Source organism: Scyliorhinus canicula, chromosome 16 (genome assembly GCF_902713615.1).
Source record: "Scyliorhinus canicula chromosome 16, sScyCan1.1, whole genome shotgun sequence".
NCBI lineage: Eukaryota > Metazoa > Chordata > Chondrichthyes > Carcharhiniformes > Scyliorhinidae > Scyliorhinus > Scyliorhinus canicula.
Window position 1 is genome coordinate 32198191 of NC_052161.1, and position 19154 is coordinate 32217344.

Genomic DNA, 19154 nt, shown 5'->3' on the forward strand with positions numbered 1-19154 from the left:
TATTGCAATAAATATTGTTGTAAAGCTGTTATCCAGTACACTGCTGGGAGACAACTTGTGGCTTGATAAGAAAACTTTGAAAGGAAAGCCCCATGCCTACCAGATATTTTGACAGTGAAACAGTAGGAAGGACCCCACATCATTATACAAAGCTGCAATTCACGTTTCTGTGAGCACGTAGCCATGAAGGGACTGGAAAACAAATAGATGTTACGATTCTTTACACCCACATACAATGGAAGAGTTGCGATGCATCATTGAGAAAATCAAGAATGTCTGTTACTTTACAAGAATTGAGGCCTGATATCATGCCACTTACTTTATCCAGGACTGTCCCTTGTCTATGTTTTTTGCATTCTTTTATTCCACATGCCAGATCAGATACATTGTGAAATGTACAAAGACAAAGAACAAAGAAAATTACAGCACAGGATCAGGCCCTTCGGCCCTCCCAGCCTGCGCCGATCCAGATCCTTTATCTAAACCTGTCTCCTATTTTCCAAGGTCTACTTCCCTCTGTTCCCGCCCATTCATATACCTGTCTAGATGCTTCTTAAATGATGCTATCGTGCCTGCCTCTACCACCTCTGCTGGCAAAGCGTTCCAGGCACCCACCACCCTCTGTGTAAAAAACTTTCCACGCACATCTCCCTTAAACTTTCCCCCTCTCACCTTGAAATTGTGACCCCTTGTAACTGACACCCCTACTCTTGGGAAAAGCTTGTTGCTATCCACCCTGTCCATACCTCTCATAATTTTGTAGACCTCAATCAGGTCCCCCTTCAACCTCCGTCTTTCCAACGAAAACAATCCTAATCTACTCAACCTTGCTTCATAGCTAGCACCCTCCATACCAGGCAACATCCTGGTGAACCTCCTCTGCACCCTCTCCAAGGCATCCACATCCTTCTGGTAATGTGGCGACCAGAACTGCACGCAGTATTCCAAATGTGGCCGAACCAAAGTCCTATACAACTGTAACATGACCTGCCAACTCTTGTACTCAATACCCCGTCCGATGAAGGCAAGCATGCTGTCTGCCTTCTTGACCACTCTATCAACCTGCGTTGCCACCTTCAGGGTACAATGGACCTGAACTCCCAGATCTCTCTGCACATCAATTTTCCCCAAGACCCTTCCATTGACCATATAGTCCGCTCTAGAATTTGATCTTCCAAAATGCATCACCTCGCATTTGCCTGGATTGAACTCCATCTGCCATTTCTCTGCCCAACTCTCCAATCTATCTATATTTTGTTGTATTCTCTGACAGTCCTCCTCGCTATCTGCAACTCCACCAATCTTAGTATCATCTGCAAACTTGCTAATCAGACCACCTATACCTTCCTCCAGGTCATTTATGTAGATCACAAACAACAGTGGTCCGAGCACGGATCCCTGTGGAACACCACTAGTCACCCTTCTCCATTTTGAGACACTCCCTTCCACCACTACTCTCTGTTTCCTGTTGCCCAGCCAGTTCTTTATCCATCTAGCTAGTACATCCTGAACCCCATACGACTTCACTTTTTCCATCAACCTGCCATGGAAAACCTTATCAAACGCCTTACTAAAGTCCATGTGTACGATATCTACAGCCCTTCTCTCATTAATTAACTTTGTCACTTCCTCAAAGAATTCTATTAGGTTTGTAAGACATGACTTTCCCTGCACAAAACCATGCTGCCTATCACTGATAAGTCTATTTTCTTCCAGATGTGAATAGATCCTATCCCTCAGTATCTTCTCCAACAGTTTGCCTACCACTGACGTCAAGCTCACAGGTCTATAATTCCCTGGATTATCCCTGCTACCCTTCTTAAACAAAGGGACAACATTAGCAATTCTCCAGTCCTCCGGGACCTCACCCGTGCTCAAGGATGCTGCAAAGATATCTGTTAAGGCCCCAGCTATTTCGACCCTCGCTTCCCTCAGTAACCTGGGATAGATCCCATCCGGTCCTGGGGACTTGTCCACCTTAATGTCTTTTAGAATACCCAAAACTTCCCCCTTCCGTATGACAACTTGACCGAGAGTATTTAAACATCCATCCCTAGCCTCAACATCCGTCTTGTCCCTCTCCTTTGTGAATACTGATGCAAAGCACTCATTAAGAATCTCACCCATTTCCTCTGAGTCCACACATAAATTCCCTCTTTTGTCTTTAAGTGGGCCAATCCTTTCTCTGGTTACCCTCTTGCTCCTTACATACGAATAAAATGCTTTGGGATTTTCCTTAACCCTGTTAGCCAAAGATATTTCATGACCCCTTTTAGCCCTCTTTATTGCGCGTTTGAGATTCGTCCTACTTTTCCGATATTCCTCCAAAGCTTCATCAGTTTTGAGTTGCCTCGATCCTATGTATGCTTCCTTTTTCATCGTAGCTAGTCTCACAATTTCACCCATCATCCATGGTTCCCTACTCTTGCCATTTCTATCTTTCATTTTCACAGGAACATGTCTGTCCTGCACTCTAATCAACCTTTCCTTAAAAGACTTCCACATTTCAAATCTGAATTTACCCTTAAACAGCTGCTCCCAATCCACATTCCCTAGCTTCTGCCGAATTTTGTTATACTCTGCCTTTCCCCGATTTAGTACTCTTCCTTTCGGACCCCTCTTGTCCTTGTCCATGAGTATTCTAAAACTTACGGAATTGTGATCGCTATTCCCAAAGTAATCACCGACTGAAACATCAACCACCTGGCCGAGATCATTCCCCAATGCCAGGTCCAGTATGGCCCCTTCCCGAGTTGGACTATTTACATACTGCTCTAAAAAAACTCTCCTGGATGCTCCTTACAAACTCTGCTCCATCTACGCCTCCAACACTACACGAATCCCATTCAATGTTGGGGAAGTTAAAATCTCCCATCACAACCACCCTATTGCTCCTACAATTTTCTATAATCTGTCGGCATATTTGTACCTCTACTTCATGCTCGCTTTTGGGAGGCCTGTAGTAAAGTCCCAACAATGTTACTGCACTCTTCCTATTTCTCAGCTCAACCCATATTGCCTCAGTGCTCGAATCCTCCATCGTGCCCTCCTTAATCACAGCTGTGATATCATCTCTGACGAGTAATGCAACTCCTCCACCCCTTCTACCTCCCTCTCTATCCCTCCTGAAGCATCTATACCCTGGGATATTCAGTTGCCAGTCCTGTCCTTCCCTCAACCAAGTCTCAGTAATGCCAATAGCATCATATTCCCAGGTACTGATCCAAGCCCTAAGTTCATCTGCCTTACCTGCTACACTTCTCGCATTAAAACAAATGCACCTCAGACCACCTTTGCGTTCATCATCTCTTCCCTGTCTACTCCTCCCCTTAGTCACATTGAGTTTATTGTCTCGTACCTTACTGGCTTTAGTTGCTGCTTCTTTACTGACCTCTAACTTCCTAATCTGGTTCTCATCCCCCTGCCACATTAGTTTAAAACCTCCCCAACAGTGTTAGCAAAAGCACCCCCGAGGACACTGGTTCCAGTCCTGCCCAGGTGTAGACCATCCGGTTTGTAATGGTCCCACCGCCCCCAGAACCGGTTCCAATGTCCCAAAAATCTGAACCCCTCCCTCCTGCACCATCTCTCAAGCCACGTATTAATTCTGACTATTCTTGAATTTCTACTCTGACTGTCCCGTGGCACTGGTAGCAATCCTGAGATTACTACCTTTTGAGGTCCTACTTTTTAACTTCTCTCCTAATTCCCTAAATTCTGATTGTAGGACCTCATCCCTTTTTTTTACCTATATCGTTGGTGCCTATATTTTTTTTTCAAAAAATATACTTTATTCATAAAATTTATCATAAACTTTACAGAACATTTCAAATTGTCTTGACTGTACATTTCCATCTGAGTTACATTCATTTGTCTTTCTTCAATTCAATTGGGATAATGTTACACACGTATCCTACTATAAGTTACAGTTCTTTCTTAAATATTTACATTGCTTTGTTTCTTTCATGCATTGTGGTATTGAAGACCCGGACCGAGGGGCTTTACACTGTTGCCAACCCCTCGGTGTACATTTGCTGGTAAGACCTTACACAGTGGTCTTTCCCCATTGCGCCTTGGCGGCAGCTGCCCCAAGTTTGAGTGCATCCCTCAGCATGTAGTCCTGGACCTTGGAATGTGCCAGTCTGCAACACTCGGTTGAGGATAATTCTTTGCACTGGAAGATCAGCAAGTTTCGGGCAGACCAAAGAGCGTCTTTCACCGAGTTGATGACCTTCCAGTAGCAGTTAATATTTGTCTCGGTGTGTGTCCCTGGAAACAGTCCGTAGAGCACAGAGTCCTGTGTTACTGAGCTGCTCAGGATGAACCTTGACAGATACCACTGCATCTTTCTCCAGACCTTCTTTGCAAAGGCACATTCCACAAGGAGGTGTGTGACCGTCTCATCTCCCCCACAGCCACTCCGAGGGCAGCGTGCAACGGTGCTGAGCCTTCGGGTGTACATGAAGAATCTGACAGGGAGGGCCCTTCTCACTACCAGCCAAGCTAGGTCTTGGTGCTTGTTTGAAAGTTCTGGTGATGAGGCGTTCTGCCAGATGACTCTGACAGTCTGCTCAGGGAACCATCCAACGTCCTCCACAGTCTCCTTTTCCCTGAGGGCCTTGAGGACATTACGTGCTGACCACTGCTTCACCTATATGCACCACGACAACTGGCTGTTCACCCTCCCCCTTCAGTACGTCCTGCAGCTGATCACTTGACAACAGCCCCTTCACAAACCACCTTCAAATTAGGCTGGCCGCACTGCACATATGCAAATCTCCCCAGAACAGCCAATCAGTAGCTCCGCTCTGCTGCCCTCTGCTGGATGCTTGCTTGCACTCGAACTCCTCAGGTCTCTTTTGGAGGTACACCTTCAAATTAGGCTGACCGCACTGCACGTATGCAAATCTCCCCGGAACAGCCGATCAGTAGCTCCGTTCTGCTGCCCTCTGCTGGATGCTTGCTTGCACTCAAACTCCTCAGGTCTCTTTTGCAGGTAGAACTTCAAATTAGGCTGACTGCACTGCACGTATGCAAATCTCCCCGAAACAGCCAATCAGTAGCTCCGCTCTGCTGCCCTCTGCTGGATGCTTGCTTGCACTCGAACTCCTCAGGTCTCTTTTGCAGGTACACCTTCAAATTAGGCTGATCGCACTGCACGTATGCAAATCTCCCCGGAACAGCCAATCAGTAGCTCCGCTCTGCTGCCCTCTGCTGGATCAATGTAGTAACGAAAATTCCAAAAACAGAGCGCTGTTTCATCTTTTTGTAATTAAGTTTTAGGAAAGCTTTTGAAGTAAAGTTTAATTCATCATCTTCAGAGTTTATGACATTACCTGCTTTTTAAATCTTGCAGAGGCCACGGAAAGCTTTTCCATGCAACCCCAACATGTTCTTGTATATAATTTTATCAGCCGCCAAATATTTGAAATTTCCTCAAGGATTGAAAAAATGATTAGGCTTAAAATGCCAGATCTTGCCTCCAGAAGCAAGAAATGTGCAGGCATGGAGGAAAAAGAACTCCGAGAATCTTCCTATGAAGGAAATTAATCCTGACGTGGAGCCATAACTGTCCAGAGAATCAATTAATGATCATGATCATTCACAAAAAACCCAATTGCTGATGAAGCAACTGCTGTATAATTTACTGATAAGTACTAATCTGAAGGAAGGCACCGATTGCCTCTGTTAAAGGACATGGTACACATCATTGATCTATAGTAAAAATGCTCAATTTTGCCGAGCGGATAACCAAAAGGAAGCTGGAAAACATTAACAAATAGCTCTAGATTGGGTGCTCATTTTCTCGAAAGGTGATGGCAGGAGAGTAATTGAATATTTTAAGGCAGGGCAGAATAGATTCTTCATAAGCAAGGGAGTGAAAGATTATCGGGGTAGGCAGGAATGTGGAGTTGAAGTTACAATCAGATCAGCCAGAGCAGGCTTGCGGTGCAGATTGGCCAACTCCTCCTAATTCATATGTCTACCTACATGTTTGTATATAAGCACATTTTGACTTTCAGAAATCCAGTCTTTTATATAAAAAAGATTAATTTCAAGAGCCCTGCTCTGAAATTCAATATGATCACGGCTAATCTTTGGCTTCAACTCCACTTTCCTGCCCACTCCATATATTCCTTTATTCCACAAGACCAAATATCTGCCCATCTCAGCCTTAAATATATTCAAAGATGGAGCATCTATTCCCTCGTGGGTGGAGAATTCCAAAGACTCACAACCTTTTGAAGAAATTCTCCTTATCTCAACCCTAAATGATCAGCTCCTTATCCTGGGACTGTGCGATCTACTGGAAACGTTGTGCCCGAAAGGCAATGCGGCCAATAGATGCGAGGAGATCTCTCTTCCATGGTCTACCTGGCTCCCACGCCTTCTAAGATATAACATGATCTCGTGAGACGTCGCAATCTGAATCCTGCCCATTGTGGACGAGATCACTATTTTGCAAATTTTCGTCTCACTCTAATATGCTCTCCCATGATCTACCTGAGGCTTGGGTCCTAACCCCCTTGCCTCAGATCTCAGGCAAGCAGCATTCAGTGCTGGTCCCCACAAACAGGGACCCAGCGGAATGGCACTCGTGGTGGTCTCCCAAGAGATCAGATGCCCCCAGGTTCTTGCCTTTGGGGCAGCCTGGCACCTTGGCAGTGCCAGGCTAGCACTGCCAAGGTGCCCAGGTGGCACTGCCAGTTGGAAGGGGTTGTACCACGCTGACAATATCAAGGTGGCAGTCTGGCATTGTTCCCACGCCGGGGATCGGCCTGGGTTTGCCCTGTGCAGGTGTGGTAGGTTGAGGGGGAGGGGGGGGGGGGGCAGGACCCTTTTATAGGTGAGTCAGGGATTTGAGCAGCTCCTCAGTGCAGGAAACAGGACTGTGTAGCCCGAATATAACCAGAGTCTCGGTAGATAGCATGGTGTTTCTCGCCGCTATGAATGGCAGGAAACATGCAGCTAAATGCACTCGCTATGGGACTTTGGGAGGTGAGGGCCCTGCACCCACCGAATCTGCACAGGGGTTAGATAGCACTCCCTGTGTCTAATCTTGCGTATTTCAATTATATCACCTGCTATTTTTCTCAACTCTGGACAAAATGGACCCAATTTACTTGGCCTCTTATCATAGGACAACTCTCTCACCCTAGGTAACAATCTAGTGAACTTTCCCTGCATTTTTCTCCAATGCAAGTATTCATTCATAAATATGGAGGCCTGAAATAATCACTTTCCTAAAAATGTGGCATACAAAATTCCAGGTGTGGTCTCACCAAAGCCCTGTGAAACTGATTGTTGTACTCCTATCCCTACTTTTTGTTTGGTTACATGTTTATAAGTGCCTTAGTTTTGCATTTTCCAACTTGAATTTATGGGATCCGATACCTCGAACATCAGGTCTTGTTCCTGTTTGGTAGCAAAGAGAATCCTCCAGCTGTTGATTCAAGATTTGCAAAAGCAATCCATGATACGTTTGTGGCCACCACAAAATCCTGTTTGTGATCAGATTGAATTCCAGAATACTTACTGAAGACGACAAATTGAAAAATGTGACGGCCTTTGATTGGTTTTGTTTTTCTGTACAATGTTTGTTAACATAACAATAATATATTTATACTGAAGCCCATTATGGATTATTAATTATCTGGATTTTGTATATTTTATATTTAGATAATATAAAATGAAGGGAGTCCAGGAGCAGAGGAACCCAGGTGAAAATATTCAAAAGTAATGAAAGGTGGCAGGACAGATTGAGAGAGTAGTAAATAAAGCATACATTAAGAGGGGCATGGAATACAAGAGCAAGAAGCTTTTGTTGAACTTGTACGAGACACAAGTTCTGTCTTGGTTGGAGTATTGCATCCAGTTCTGGGCATTCTTTAAGAAGAATGTAAAGGTATTATAGAGAGTGCAGAGAAGATTCACAAGAACGGTCCGTGGGATGAGCAACTTCAGTTATGAAGGCAGATTGGAGAAGAAAAAGCTGAGAAGAGATCTGATAGATATATTCAAAATCATGAGGGGTCTGGACAGAGTAGATAGGGAGAAATTGTTATCAATCCATTAAAAGTAATTGGAGAAACTGATTTTACATGCAATAAGAGATGTTAAGGTATGAAATACACTGGCAGGTTTAACCAAAGCAGTCAGAAAGGAATTAGACTGTTATCTGAAGTGGAAACTTCTGCAGGGCTATGGAGAGAAGGCAGGGGAATGGCAGTAAATGAAATGCACATTCTGAGAGTTGGTGCAGACAAATTGGGCTGAATGACTTCTGCGCTGTTACAATTCTGATTAGATTGAGTCTTGATAATTCACTCAGTAAACAGGCTTCAATATATATTGTTTACCTTCTTAAAAATTACATGTCATTATTTTTGTTATTACAGAGCATTATTGAAAGTCCCTTTTATAGCACTATCAGATTACATGGTGAAGAATCCATACCAAATTCTGAATAAGGTATGTAATTTAAAGGTTACAGAAAAGTTTTAGCAAATAGATACATTTAAGTTATTTAATTTCATTGGATAAAAGTTTTAGAGCTCGGGCGGCACGGTGACATAGTGGTTAGCACTGCTTCCTCACAATGCTGAGGACCCGGGTTAGATCCCAGCCCCGGGTCACTGTCTGCATGGAGTTTGGGAATTCTCCCCGTGTCTGTGTGGGCCTCACCTCCCACAACCCAAAGATGTGCAGGTAGGCCTCACTAAATTGCCCCTAAATAGGAAAAAACAATTCGGTATTCTAAATTTATTTTTAAAGAAAGTTTCAAAGCTCATGCTCCAAACTGAACAAATTACATACGGTTAATTCCAGTAGATGTCAAACTATTATATACATATTTCTGAAATAAGTAAATCTTTAATGTAGTTTAGTATTCAGGCCTTTTCCTAAAACCAGGTCTTTAAGACAATTTCCATGGGCATACTCCCATGAATCAATACTTATAACCTAATTAATAGAATTAATTGGAATAGTGAAGAGTTTAGGGCGGCGAAAGGACACAGAGAGGGTCGTGGGTGGTGGTTTTGAAAGGGAGTAGAGCATTACTTGGAGAGGGAGCCACTTACAGTGTCGGTCTTAAGGATGGGCTTTTAAGGAGAGGGGTGTTAATGGTGGTTTTCAAAAGAAACGGGACACTGGGACAGCACGGCAGCACAATGGTTAGCACCTTTGTATCACAGCGCCAGGGTCCCAGGTTCGATTCCTGGCTTGGGTCACTGTCTCTGCAGAGTCGAGGATATGGTGGAGGTGTGGGCTTGACAGCAAGACAGAAGGAAAATAGTGGAGAAATGAGTGGTTTGTGGAGGGGCGTGTATGGGTTTGGTTCTAAATTCCTTAAAGTACAGAAATGAGTCATGACTTGGCAACAGAAAAGGGAGGAAACAGGAGAGAAATGGTCTGAGAGAGGCTAAAAAAATGAAATGGAAAAATGGATTTGGGTCAAGTGTGGCAGCTGAAGTGGTCATGCAAACGGACAGGGGGTTTTCAGCTTACATAGGCATTGCAGAAATTTAGGAAAGAAATTTCCTGGTAATAAATATAGGTCAGGGAGGAGATAATATAAGAGTGCCCAAATTACAAGATGAAGGTCTTTTGATGGGATAGAACTAATTTATTATCGTGGAGTCAGCACAGAGCATTCAAAAATTTGTCCAGGTTTAGGGGGAGTTGTGGACCTGGAGTGAATTCAGGAGTTACAGAGGTTAGAGCAATAATAGGTGCACTGCACGTTATCCAGTGGAGCACTGTACTGTTCATCAGAAGGTAAAAGAAGGGTAGAATTTCAAAATGAAGCAGCCTGGGTTGTTGATCCAGAGATCGACCGGATGTTCATAATGTTGAACTTGATGTTGCCAGTGTGCACCAGCAGAGGAGCAGTGGATGTGTGCAGTTAAGTCCAGGGAGCGAAGGCTGGGTGAAGGTTAAATGCACATGAGTGCTGACAAGGGACCTAATCAAAAGAACAGCTGAACAGATGTGAGAAGCACACAGAACTAGGCACACAAAACTGTGGGATGGCACAGTCCACAACTGTAGCCACTTGAAGAAACTATACCATATTAACGCAGATGATGCAAGCAGAAGCCATTCAACAGAATTTAAGTATAATCCGGATCAATATGGGAACAAGTTAAAATGGATCAAAGTGAAAGTACAAAATTTCAAAGGAGGAAGGAAAGACTTGGGGAGTGATCAAACCAAATGGTAACTATGTCTCATAGCGAGCGCTCGCAGTGCTGAGAAACGCAATGCTATCTAATGCGATTCTGGTTAGATACGGGGCCTCAGTGGGGTACGTGCAGCCAAGGTCTCACTTATTCCTGTTTCCTGCACTGAGGAGCCCCGCTCGCCGAAACTCCTCAGTACATGGAGAGATCGCAATGTGATTTTTAAATGGCATCCCGATTTCCTATCCCCCAGATAAGACCCCCGAATCCCCCCCAAAGCCCTAACTCGCCTATAATGGGGTCCTCAGCCTCCCCTCATGCCCCATCTCGTGTGCACAGGGCACTCTCGCCCAATCACCGCTGTGCAAAAAGTGCCAACCTGACAGTGTCCATTCCAGCTGGCAGTGCCACCGAGGGATCTTGACAGTGCCAGGCTGGCACCCAAGTAGCAGTGCCAGGCTGGAAGTACCAAGCTCCCAGATTGACACCAGCAGTGCACAAGGTAGTGAATTTGGCACACAAGGCAAGTATCTCGGGGCCTCCGATCCCCTGAGAGACCCCATGAGTGCCATTCCCTCCGGTCCCTGTTTGAGGGGACCAGTACTGAACAGCACTCGCCCATGGTCTCCAAAGCAACGGGGATAAATTCTAACACCTTGGTTACCTCAGGGAACTGCATATTAGAGTGAGACTAGCTGTCTCGTCTCAATTTGCAGATTTGCCAAAAAGTGATTCCGTCCATAATGGGCAGGCTTCGGATCGTGATGCCTCACGAGATTGCATTAGATCTTGCGAGGCGTAGCGAGCTGGGAAGATCCCAGGAGTGGGCCCTCCTGGCAATTACCAGCCATGTTATGCCACGGACGCAGCATGTGCATCATGGCCGGTTGATCACGCCCTTGCATTTATACGGCCCTTTTCACGGCCATCGGACATCTCAAAGCACTTTAAAGCTAATTAAGTTATTTTTGTAAAATTGTAGACCTTCACTGATGCAGAAATCACTGCAAGTAATTTGGAGACAGTAAACTCCCACAAACAGAAATGTGATAATGACCAGATAATCACCGCTTTTCATGTTGATTGTGGGATGAATATTGGCCAAGACAGTAGGGTTAACTCCCCTACTCATCTTCACGTTAACACCATTGAGTCTTGTACATCTCATCTGAAATGCAGCACCTCCTGGAATACATAATTTCCTCAGTATGGCACTGGAGTATCAGCCTTGATTATTATGCTAAAATCCAGAGCTAGAGTACTACCAACTGAGTCACAGTTAATATTCAAACAAAAAAACTGAATGTGCTTATAGCTAGGGATTAGGGACAGTCCAGTAGGGAACATAGTTTTAGGGGAAAGCAATGGTGAAGAATGAGATCCCAATTTAAAATCCATATATTCTGAGAACAAAGAGTCTACAGAGGAATATATCAGGTTAAGTGAGTGGGCAAAAACTTTTTTTTTAAAATTTAGAGTACCCAATTCATTTTTTCTAATTAAGGGGCAATTTAGCGTGGCCAATTCACCTAACCTGCACATCTTTGGGTTGTGGGGGTGAAACCCACGCAAACACGGGGAGAATGTGCAAACTCCACACGGATAGTGACCCAGAGCCGGGATCGAACCTGGGACCCCGTCTCCGTGAGGCAGCAGGGCTAACCCACTGCGCCACCATGCTGCCCAAGTGGGCAAAAACTTGGCAGTTGGAACACAATGTAGGAAAATGTGAAGTGATGCATTTTGGTAGGAAGCAAAAGGAATAAAGAACAGAAGGATTTCGGGGTCCTCGAGCATAAATCACAGAAAGTGAGCATGCAAGTTCAGCAGGTAATTGGGAAGGCAAATCAAATGTTGGCCTTTATTTCAATGGGAATGGAATATAAAAATAGGGAAGTCTTCCTAAAACTCTACATGGCACTAGTTAGACGACACCTGGAATATGTGAACAGTTTGGTCCCCTGTTCTGGGCCAGGGTTTAGAGAACCCCAAAGTGTATTGTGGAGTTCACCTGACCCACAACCTTTAATAGATTGTGGTATGGGGAGCACACGACCCACTCTACAGGTGTTGTACAGCAGAAATAGAAACGTTTTTAAAAAGCAAAACGATGTTTATTCTATGGACACAAGTTAACCTTTTTAAAACATACAGTGAACATCTGAGCAACCATCAATTCAAATACAACCCCCAAAGAATACAACACTCAGTAATCCTTAATAACTTCCCAAACAACATCCAGAAGACAAAAGAAACACCTTGTCACAGGAGCACATTAGGCTTACATTCACGACTGTTTCTGAATTCACCAAATGATCAAGAGATAGTCTTTTCACGGCAGAGAGATCAACAGTACACTTGCTCTGTCTGGCTTCAGCTCCAACACTGAAAACGAAACGAAAGCACACCCTCCAGCAAACAGCCTAAAATGAAAGTAAAAAGTTGACAGACAGCCCAGCTCCACCCACACTCTGACATCACTGATAAACACCCATTTCTTCAAGGTACTCTCACATGGCACCTCCCCCCAAGAAACAAAATAAACCATCAATTTCAAGATGGTTTAATTTTTCATCTTTTCACTATCCTTTAATAAATGCACACAGTAAATATACTTTCTCGTTTCAAAAAACAACACACGCAAACAGGTATAATAACATAGTCCATTTTTTTTTGTTCTTCTTCCTCCAACTGAAATCCATCTCGATTGACAGTCTCATTGAACAAGAAGGTCTCTGCAGAATACATCCATTACTCTGCCTCGGCATTTCTCTTTAAAGTCAGATACTTTAGTTCAATCTGATCACAGAGTCCCTTGTAATTCTCCAACACAAGGGCTTTGGTTATCACAGCTATCAGGCAGTCAAATGCCCATTGAAAGTCCGCTGTCCACTGAAATTTTGGACGTTTCTTCAGCAAGTCCATCAGTGGAGCAACCATGCTGCAAACACTTTGCACAAATGCTCGATCAAATGCATTCATGCCAACAAATTGCATTATTTCCTTTCGTCTTGAAGGTATCGGAAACTCCTCAATAACTGTTGGTTTCACATCCCATGTTACCATTTGACCCTGCCCGTTTGTATATCACCAAACCTGCCACCTGAAGTCGATCGAATAACTCCATCAGATGTTTCAAATGTCCTGTCCATGTCTGGCTGAAAATTACCAGATCGTCGATGTATACCGCACAATTGGGTAATCCTGAAACAAATTTGTTAGTTAAGCGTTGAAATGTGGCTGGGGCGTGTTTCATGCCAAATGGCATAACTTTGAATTGGTATATACCACCTTGAGTCATAAAAGCTGAAGTCTCCTTCACCCATTCGGATAAAGGTACCTGGCAGTAACCTTTAAGTAAATCCAGTTTGGAAATAAAAGCTGATTGTCCCACTTTCTCAATGCAATCCTCCAAATGTGGGATAGGATAAGAGTCCGTTCTTGTAACTGCATTAACCTCTCTATAGCCCCCACACAACCGTTGGGTACCATCTGGTTTAGGTACCATCACTATGGGTGAGATCCATTGGCTGCAACTCACTTCAATTATGCCATTTTTAAGCATACTTTAAATCTCTTTGTTAACCTGTGCCAATTTTAAAGGGTTAAGTCTGTATGGATGTTGTTTGATTGGAAATGTTTAGCCATTTTACGACTTCCCAATTTATCTCCACAAACTTCCCCACGTGATATCAATAACTCTTTCAGGTTAGTACGTTTTTCCTCTGGAAGGTAACTCAACAGTTTATCCCAATTTTTAAGAACATCCTCGTTTTCCAATTTAATTGGAGGGATGTCAAATTCACAGTCATCTGGATTTGGTTCGTCTCTTTGAGTTAGAATCATTAAAACCTCCTTTTTCACTCCTTCCCTTTCAAAATACCTTTTAAGCATATTCACATGACACACTCGGTGAGTCTTCCTACTATCTGGTGTTCTTACCACATAATTCACCTCACTACATTTCCTTTCAATCTGATAATGTCCATAAAACCTTGCTTTTAAAGGTTCACCTACCACTAGTAACAATACTAAAACATTATCGCCACAGGCAAAACTATTAACTTTGGATTTCTTGTTCACTACCCGTTTCATCACATTTTGTGCAACTTTTAAATGTTGTCCAGACAATTCACCTGCTCTATTTAATTGTTCCCTAATATTTGACATGGAATCCAATAATGTAATTTCCGATTTCTCACTCACCAATTTTCCCTTAATCAATTTAAGTGGTCCTCTTACCTCATGACCAAAAATTAGTTCAAAAGGACTGCATTTGGTAGACTCATTAGGTGCGTCCCTAATTGAAACTACGAATAGAATTATTTTATCCCAATCCTCTGGATAATCGTGACAATAAGCCCTCAACATTGTCTTTAATGTCTGATGCCACCTTTCTAACGCTCCCTGCGATTCTGGATGGTACACAGTTGATTTAAATTGTTTTATTCCTAAGTTATCCATAACTTCTTTGAATAACCTGAGGTAAAATTTGATTCTTGATTTGATTGTATTTCTGTGGGTAGTCCATATCTAGTAAAGAATTTAAGTAACTCCTCCACAATCTATTTAGCTGTAATATTACGTACTGGAATGGCCTCTGGAAACCTAGTGGACACATCCATTATCATCAAAAGATATTGATTCCCACTTTTTGTTTTAGGAAGCGGTCCTATGCAATCAATTTGGACCCTTGTAAAAGGTTCCTCAAACGCTGAAATGGGTATTAAAGGCACTGGTTTTATCACTGCTTGAGGTTTCCCTATCACTTGACAGGTGTGACATGATTTACAAAATTTAACTACATCTTTATGCAGTCCAGGCCAATAAAAATGTTTCTGGATTTTAGCTTGAGTTTTCTTTATTCCCAAATGACCTCCCACTGGTACCTCATGCGCAACTTGCAACACCTCCTTTCTAAACCCTACCTGCAATACTACTTGATGAACTTCTGCCCACTTTACATCCGCCTGCATATGTAAAGGTCTCCATTTTCTCATCAAGACATTACTTTTACGGTAATAACACTCTGGTATACACTCTTCCGCATGTGCTTTCTGATACATCTGTTTTTTTAAAAATTATTTCTGTTGTAACTCCGCCAATTTTCCTGAACTAAAAATATCCGCCTCATCCTCCACCTGTTCTTGTTCTTTTTCAACCATCTGATCAAAAATCGTTTCTGATAATTGCACTTCAATTTCATCTTCACTCTTTGATTTCTCCTCTTGTTTTAACCTGTGACTTTGCGACCTTGTTACCACACAATCCAGAAAATCCCAGGATGTTCATCCTTCAACACTTCAGTTGTCTGATTTTCCAGGGCTTATCAACCACAGTAGGCATCACTCCCAACTGCGATCCAGCTATATCATTACCCAAGATAAACTGCATTCCTGGACAAGATAGTTTCTCGATTACTCCTACTACCACTTCACCGCTCTTCACTGGACTTTCCAACCTTACTTTATATAATTGAATACTACTCATCTCACCCTGAATTCCACATATTACCACCTTTTCTGGCAACATTCTTCCCAAACTACATAACTCCTCATCTCTTACCATTAATGATTGACTAGCTCCAGTATTGAGTATTTTTCATAGCCCCAGTTTCCATCTCTCACAGGCTGAAACTGATGTCGGAAACCAAGCTTTGATTTCATAATCTAATTCATAATCATCTGCCATTTCTGCTTCTAATCTCACAGTTGTAACCCTCTGCTCTTCCACATGAGTTCTCACTGCATCATGAATTGAATTTTTAAATTCCTCCAAAAGTATAATTTCTCTGAGAGCTTCATACGTTTGGTCTATTTTCAAAGCCCTTATCCACCTATCAAAATTACTCTGTTTGATCCTTTCAAACTCCATGTATGTTTGACCAAATTCTTTCCTTAAATTTCTAAACCTTTGTCTGTAGGCTTCAGGCACTAGTTTATATGCACCTGAGATGAATTTTTTCACCTCCTCATACGTCCCAGAAAGCTCCTCCGGTAGTGATGCAAACACTTCACTAGCCCTGTCTATCAGCTTTGTTTGAATCAGTAATACCCACATATCCTGTGGCCATTTCATTTGTTCAGCTACCTTCTCAAATGAAATGAAAAAGGCTTCTACCTCCTTCTCGTCAAACCTTGGTAATGCTTGGACATATTTAAATAGATCCCCACCAAGCCTTCGACTTTGATGCTCTTTCTCATTATTCTCATCACTATCATCCAACTGTACGTTTCCCTTTACGTCTGCCAATTTGAACTGACTGTATTGCTTCATGGCCATTTTCTGAAGTTCAACTCTCTCTCTTTATCTTTTTCCCTGATCTGTATCTCCTTTTCTCTTTCTCTTTGTTCTGCTGGAGCTATTCTTTTTTTTATCCTTACTTCTCTCTCCTTTTCTTTGTCCTCCCTATCTCTCAGTCTTTCTTTTTCTTTTTCTGCTCCTCTCGTATTCAAGCTGCTTTAATTCTTTCTCATGTTCCATTTGTTTTATTTGTAACTGAATTTTTGCCATTTCCAATGAGTCAAACTGTATCTCAGGCAACTTTAAATGCTGAGCCTCCACCATAATTACCTCATCTTTTTGCATTTTGTCAGGTAATGTTAACTGCAACATTTTTGCCAAAGCCAGCAGTCTTCTTTTGTCTCTGTCCGTAAGGTACTGTATATGACCGTATCCACCCCCAAAAACTTCAGAGCCTCTGAAAGAGCCATTGTCCACAACACACTCCCTACTTAACTGAAATACCTCACCTGAAAAACAACCACAATATGCTCACACCTCACCATCTTTAAGTTCACAAAGCCAATCCAATAGATAGACTCTTCTCCCCCTTGAGCCCCCAATTTGTTATGAGCCAGGGTTTAGAGAACCCCAAAGTGTATCATGGAGTTCACCTGACCCACAACTTTTAATAGATTGTGGTATGGGGAGCACACGGCCCACTCTGCAGGTGTGGTACGGCAGAAATGGAAAAGTATTTTTTCAAAGCAAAACAATGTTTTTTTCTATGAACTCAAGTTAACCTTTTTAAAACATACAGTGAACATCTTAGCAACCATCAATTCAAATACAACCCCCAAACAATACAACACTAAGTAACACTTAATAACTTCCCAAACAACATCCAGAAGACAAAAGAAACACCTTTTTAAAAGAAGCACATTAGGTTTACATTCACTACTGAGAACATTTATAATTCTGAATTCACCAAATGATCAAGAGAGAGTATTTTCATGGCAGAGAGATCAACAGTACACCTGCTCTGTCTGGCTTCAACTCCAACACTGAAAATGAAACTAAAACACACCCTGCAGCAAACAGCCTAAAACGAAAGTAAAAAGCTGACAGACAGCCCAGCTCCACCCACATTCTGACATCATTGATAAACACCCATTTCTTAAAGATACATTTCTTAAACAACTATTTCTTAAAGGTACTCTCACATGACACCCCTTATCTAAGGAAAGGTACGCTGACGTTGGAGGTAGACCAGAGAAGGTTCACTAGGTTGATCCCCAGGTATGGATGGATTTTCTTATGAGGGGTGACTAAATAGGTTGGGCCTGTACTCATTGGAATTTAAAAGAATGAGAGGCAACCTTATTGAGACTTACAGTTGTGTATTAATGATATTTCTACTCTTTCCTCACTAGCAGCCTTGCAGTTGAACAGGGGGGGACTTTAAGGGACTGATCACGTGATGGTATTATTCTCCAAAACCTTTACTAATTGTAGAAAGATGTTAAGTTTCATAAATGCAACCAAGAAGAAGATGAATCGATTGCATAGTTGGTAGCTAACCTGAAACAACAGGCTGAACAGTGCAAACTTTGGGAAGTATTAAATCATACCATCAGAGATAGATTAGTCTGTGGTTTGAGGAACAAAGCTATGCAAAAGCAGTTATTAACCAAAAGCAACTTTACCTTAAAGAAAGCTTTAAAAGTCATTGTATCCATGGAATTAGCAGCCAAAGAAGCTCAATAGCTGAGTTCTAGTACAAGCATTTTGACAAGTTGTCGGCAGAAACCTGAACATAAATATAGACTTGCACTTGCCGAAGGTATACAAAAATTGGGCACTTAGTAGCAGATGTTGGTGCAAAGACATTGGGCGGGATTCACCGTCCCGCCGGACCCGTTTTCTGGTGTGGCTTGTCCCCGCGGGCGTGAGTGTGCTAGGCACCCCCATGCCATCAGGAAATCAGTGGGTGTGAGTACGCTGCTGAGGAAATGGAAGATCCTGCCAATAGAGAATCCAGCCCATTGTGTGCAGAAATCGTGGCAGGGCCACATTCCATGTGCTTGTTGGAAAAAGAAACAAGTTTCAGGCAAAAATTACAAAAATTAGAGCTGAATGAATCAAATGGAAAACTGAATAAAGGAAAAAGTGTCCACATGATTTAAAAAAAGGACGTGAGAAGAAACTCTATTCACAGTCTGACGACAAACTGTCGTTAAATATACTAGCTATTGCTGGTTCATGAAACCAATATTGGATCATTCAATTACTGAACGGTCAGCCAGTGAAGATGAACCATCTCATTGGTACCAGAGACTGTTTATCAAGAAAAGTTCCGACATATTGCTCTGCAACCCTCGAAGATAGTGTACTGGAGAAGTGGTTCTGTTGAGGGGGCAAATTTATGTAACAGTACAATTAAATGGACAGTTGGCAGATTTGGTCCTTGCACATAGACAAAGAAAATTATCCGGCATTTATGGGAAGAACTTGGATGGAAAAGATCAGATTAAATTAGGCCGAGGTAAATCTCATGCCAGATTCTGAATCAGGTCTACCCAAACGCTTGAAGGAACATGGCATTGTCTTCAACGGTGAGCTTGATGGGTATCTCAGTAAAGCTGAAGATCATGGGGGAATGTCAGGCTGAAAGACTAGGTCAGTGCTGTATGCAAACAGATCTAATCTGGAGGCAGAATTAGAGCCGCTGGTCAGAATGGGTGTCCT

At 42.7% G+C, this 19154-nt stretch overlaps 1 protein-coding gene across 3 annotated transcripts in view; it reads left to right on the forward strand.

The window, feature by feature from the left end:
* Positions 1 to 19154, forward strand: part of btbd16 (BTB (POZ) domain containing 16) — a 179222-nt gene that overhangs the window by 2809 nt on the left and 157259 nt on the right. For all 3 annotated transcript variants that reach the window (XR_005463687.1, XM_038821187.1, XM_038821186.1), the window contains exon 2: positions 8400 to 8472. Coding sequence is in view for 2 of the 3 variants with exons in the window: in XM_038821187.1 (XP_038677115.1) it covers positions 8400 to 8472 (73 nt within the window). In the remaining variant the exon portion in view is untranslated. The remainder of the gene's footprint in view (positions 1 to 8399; positions 8473 to 19154) is intronic.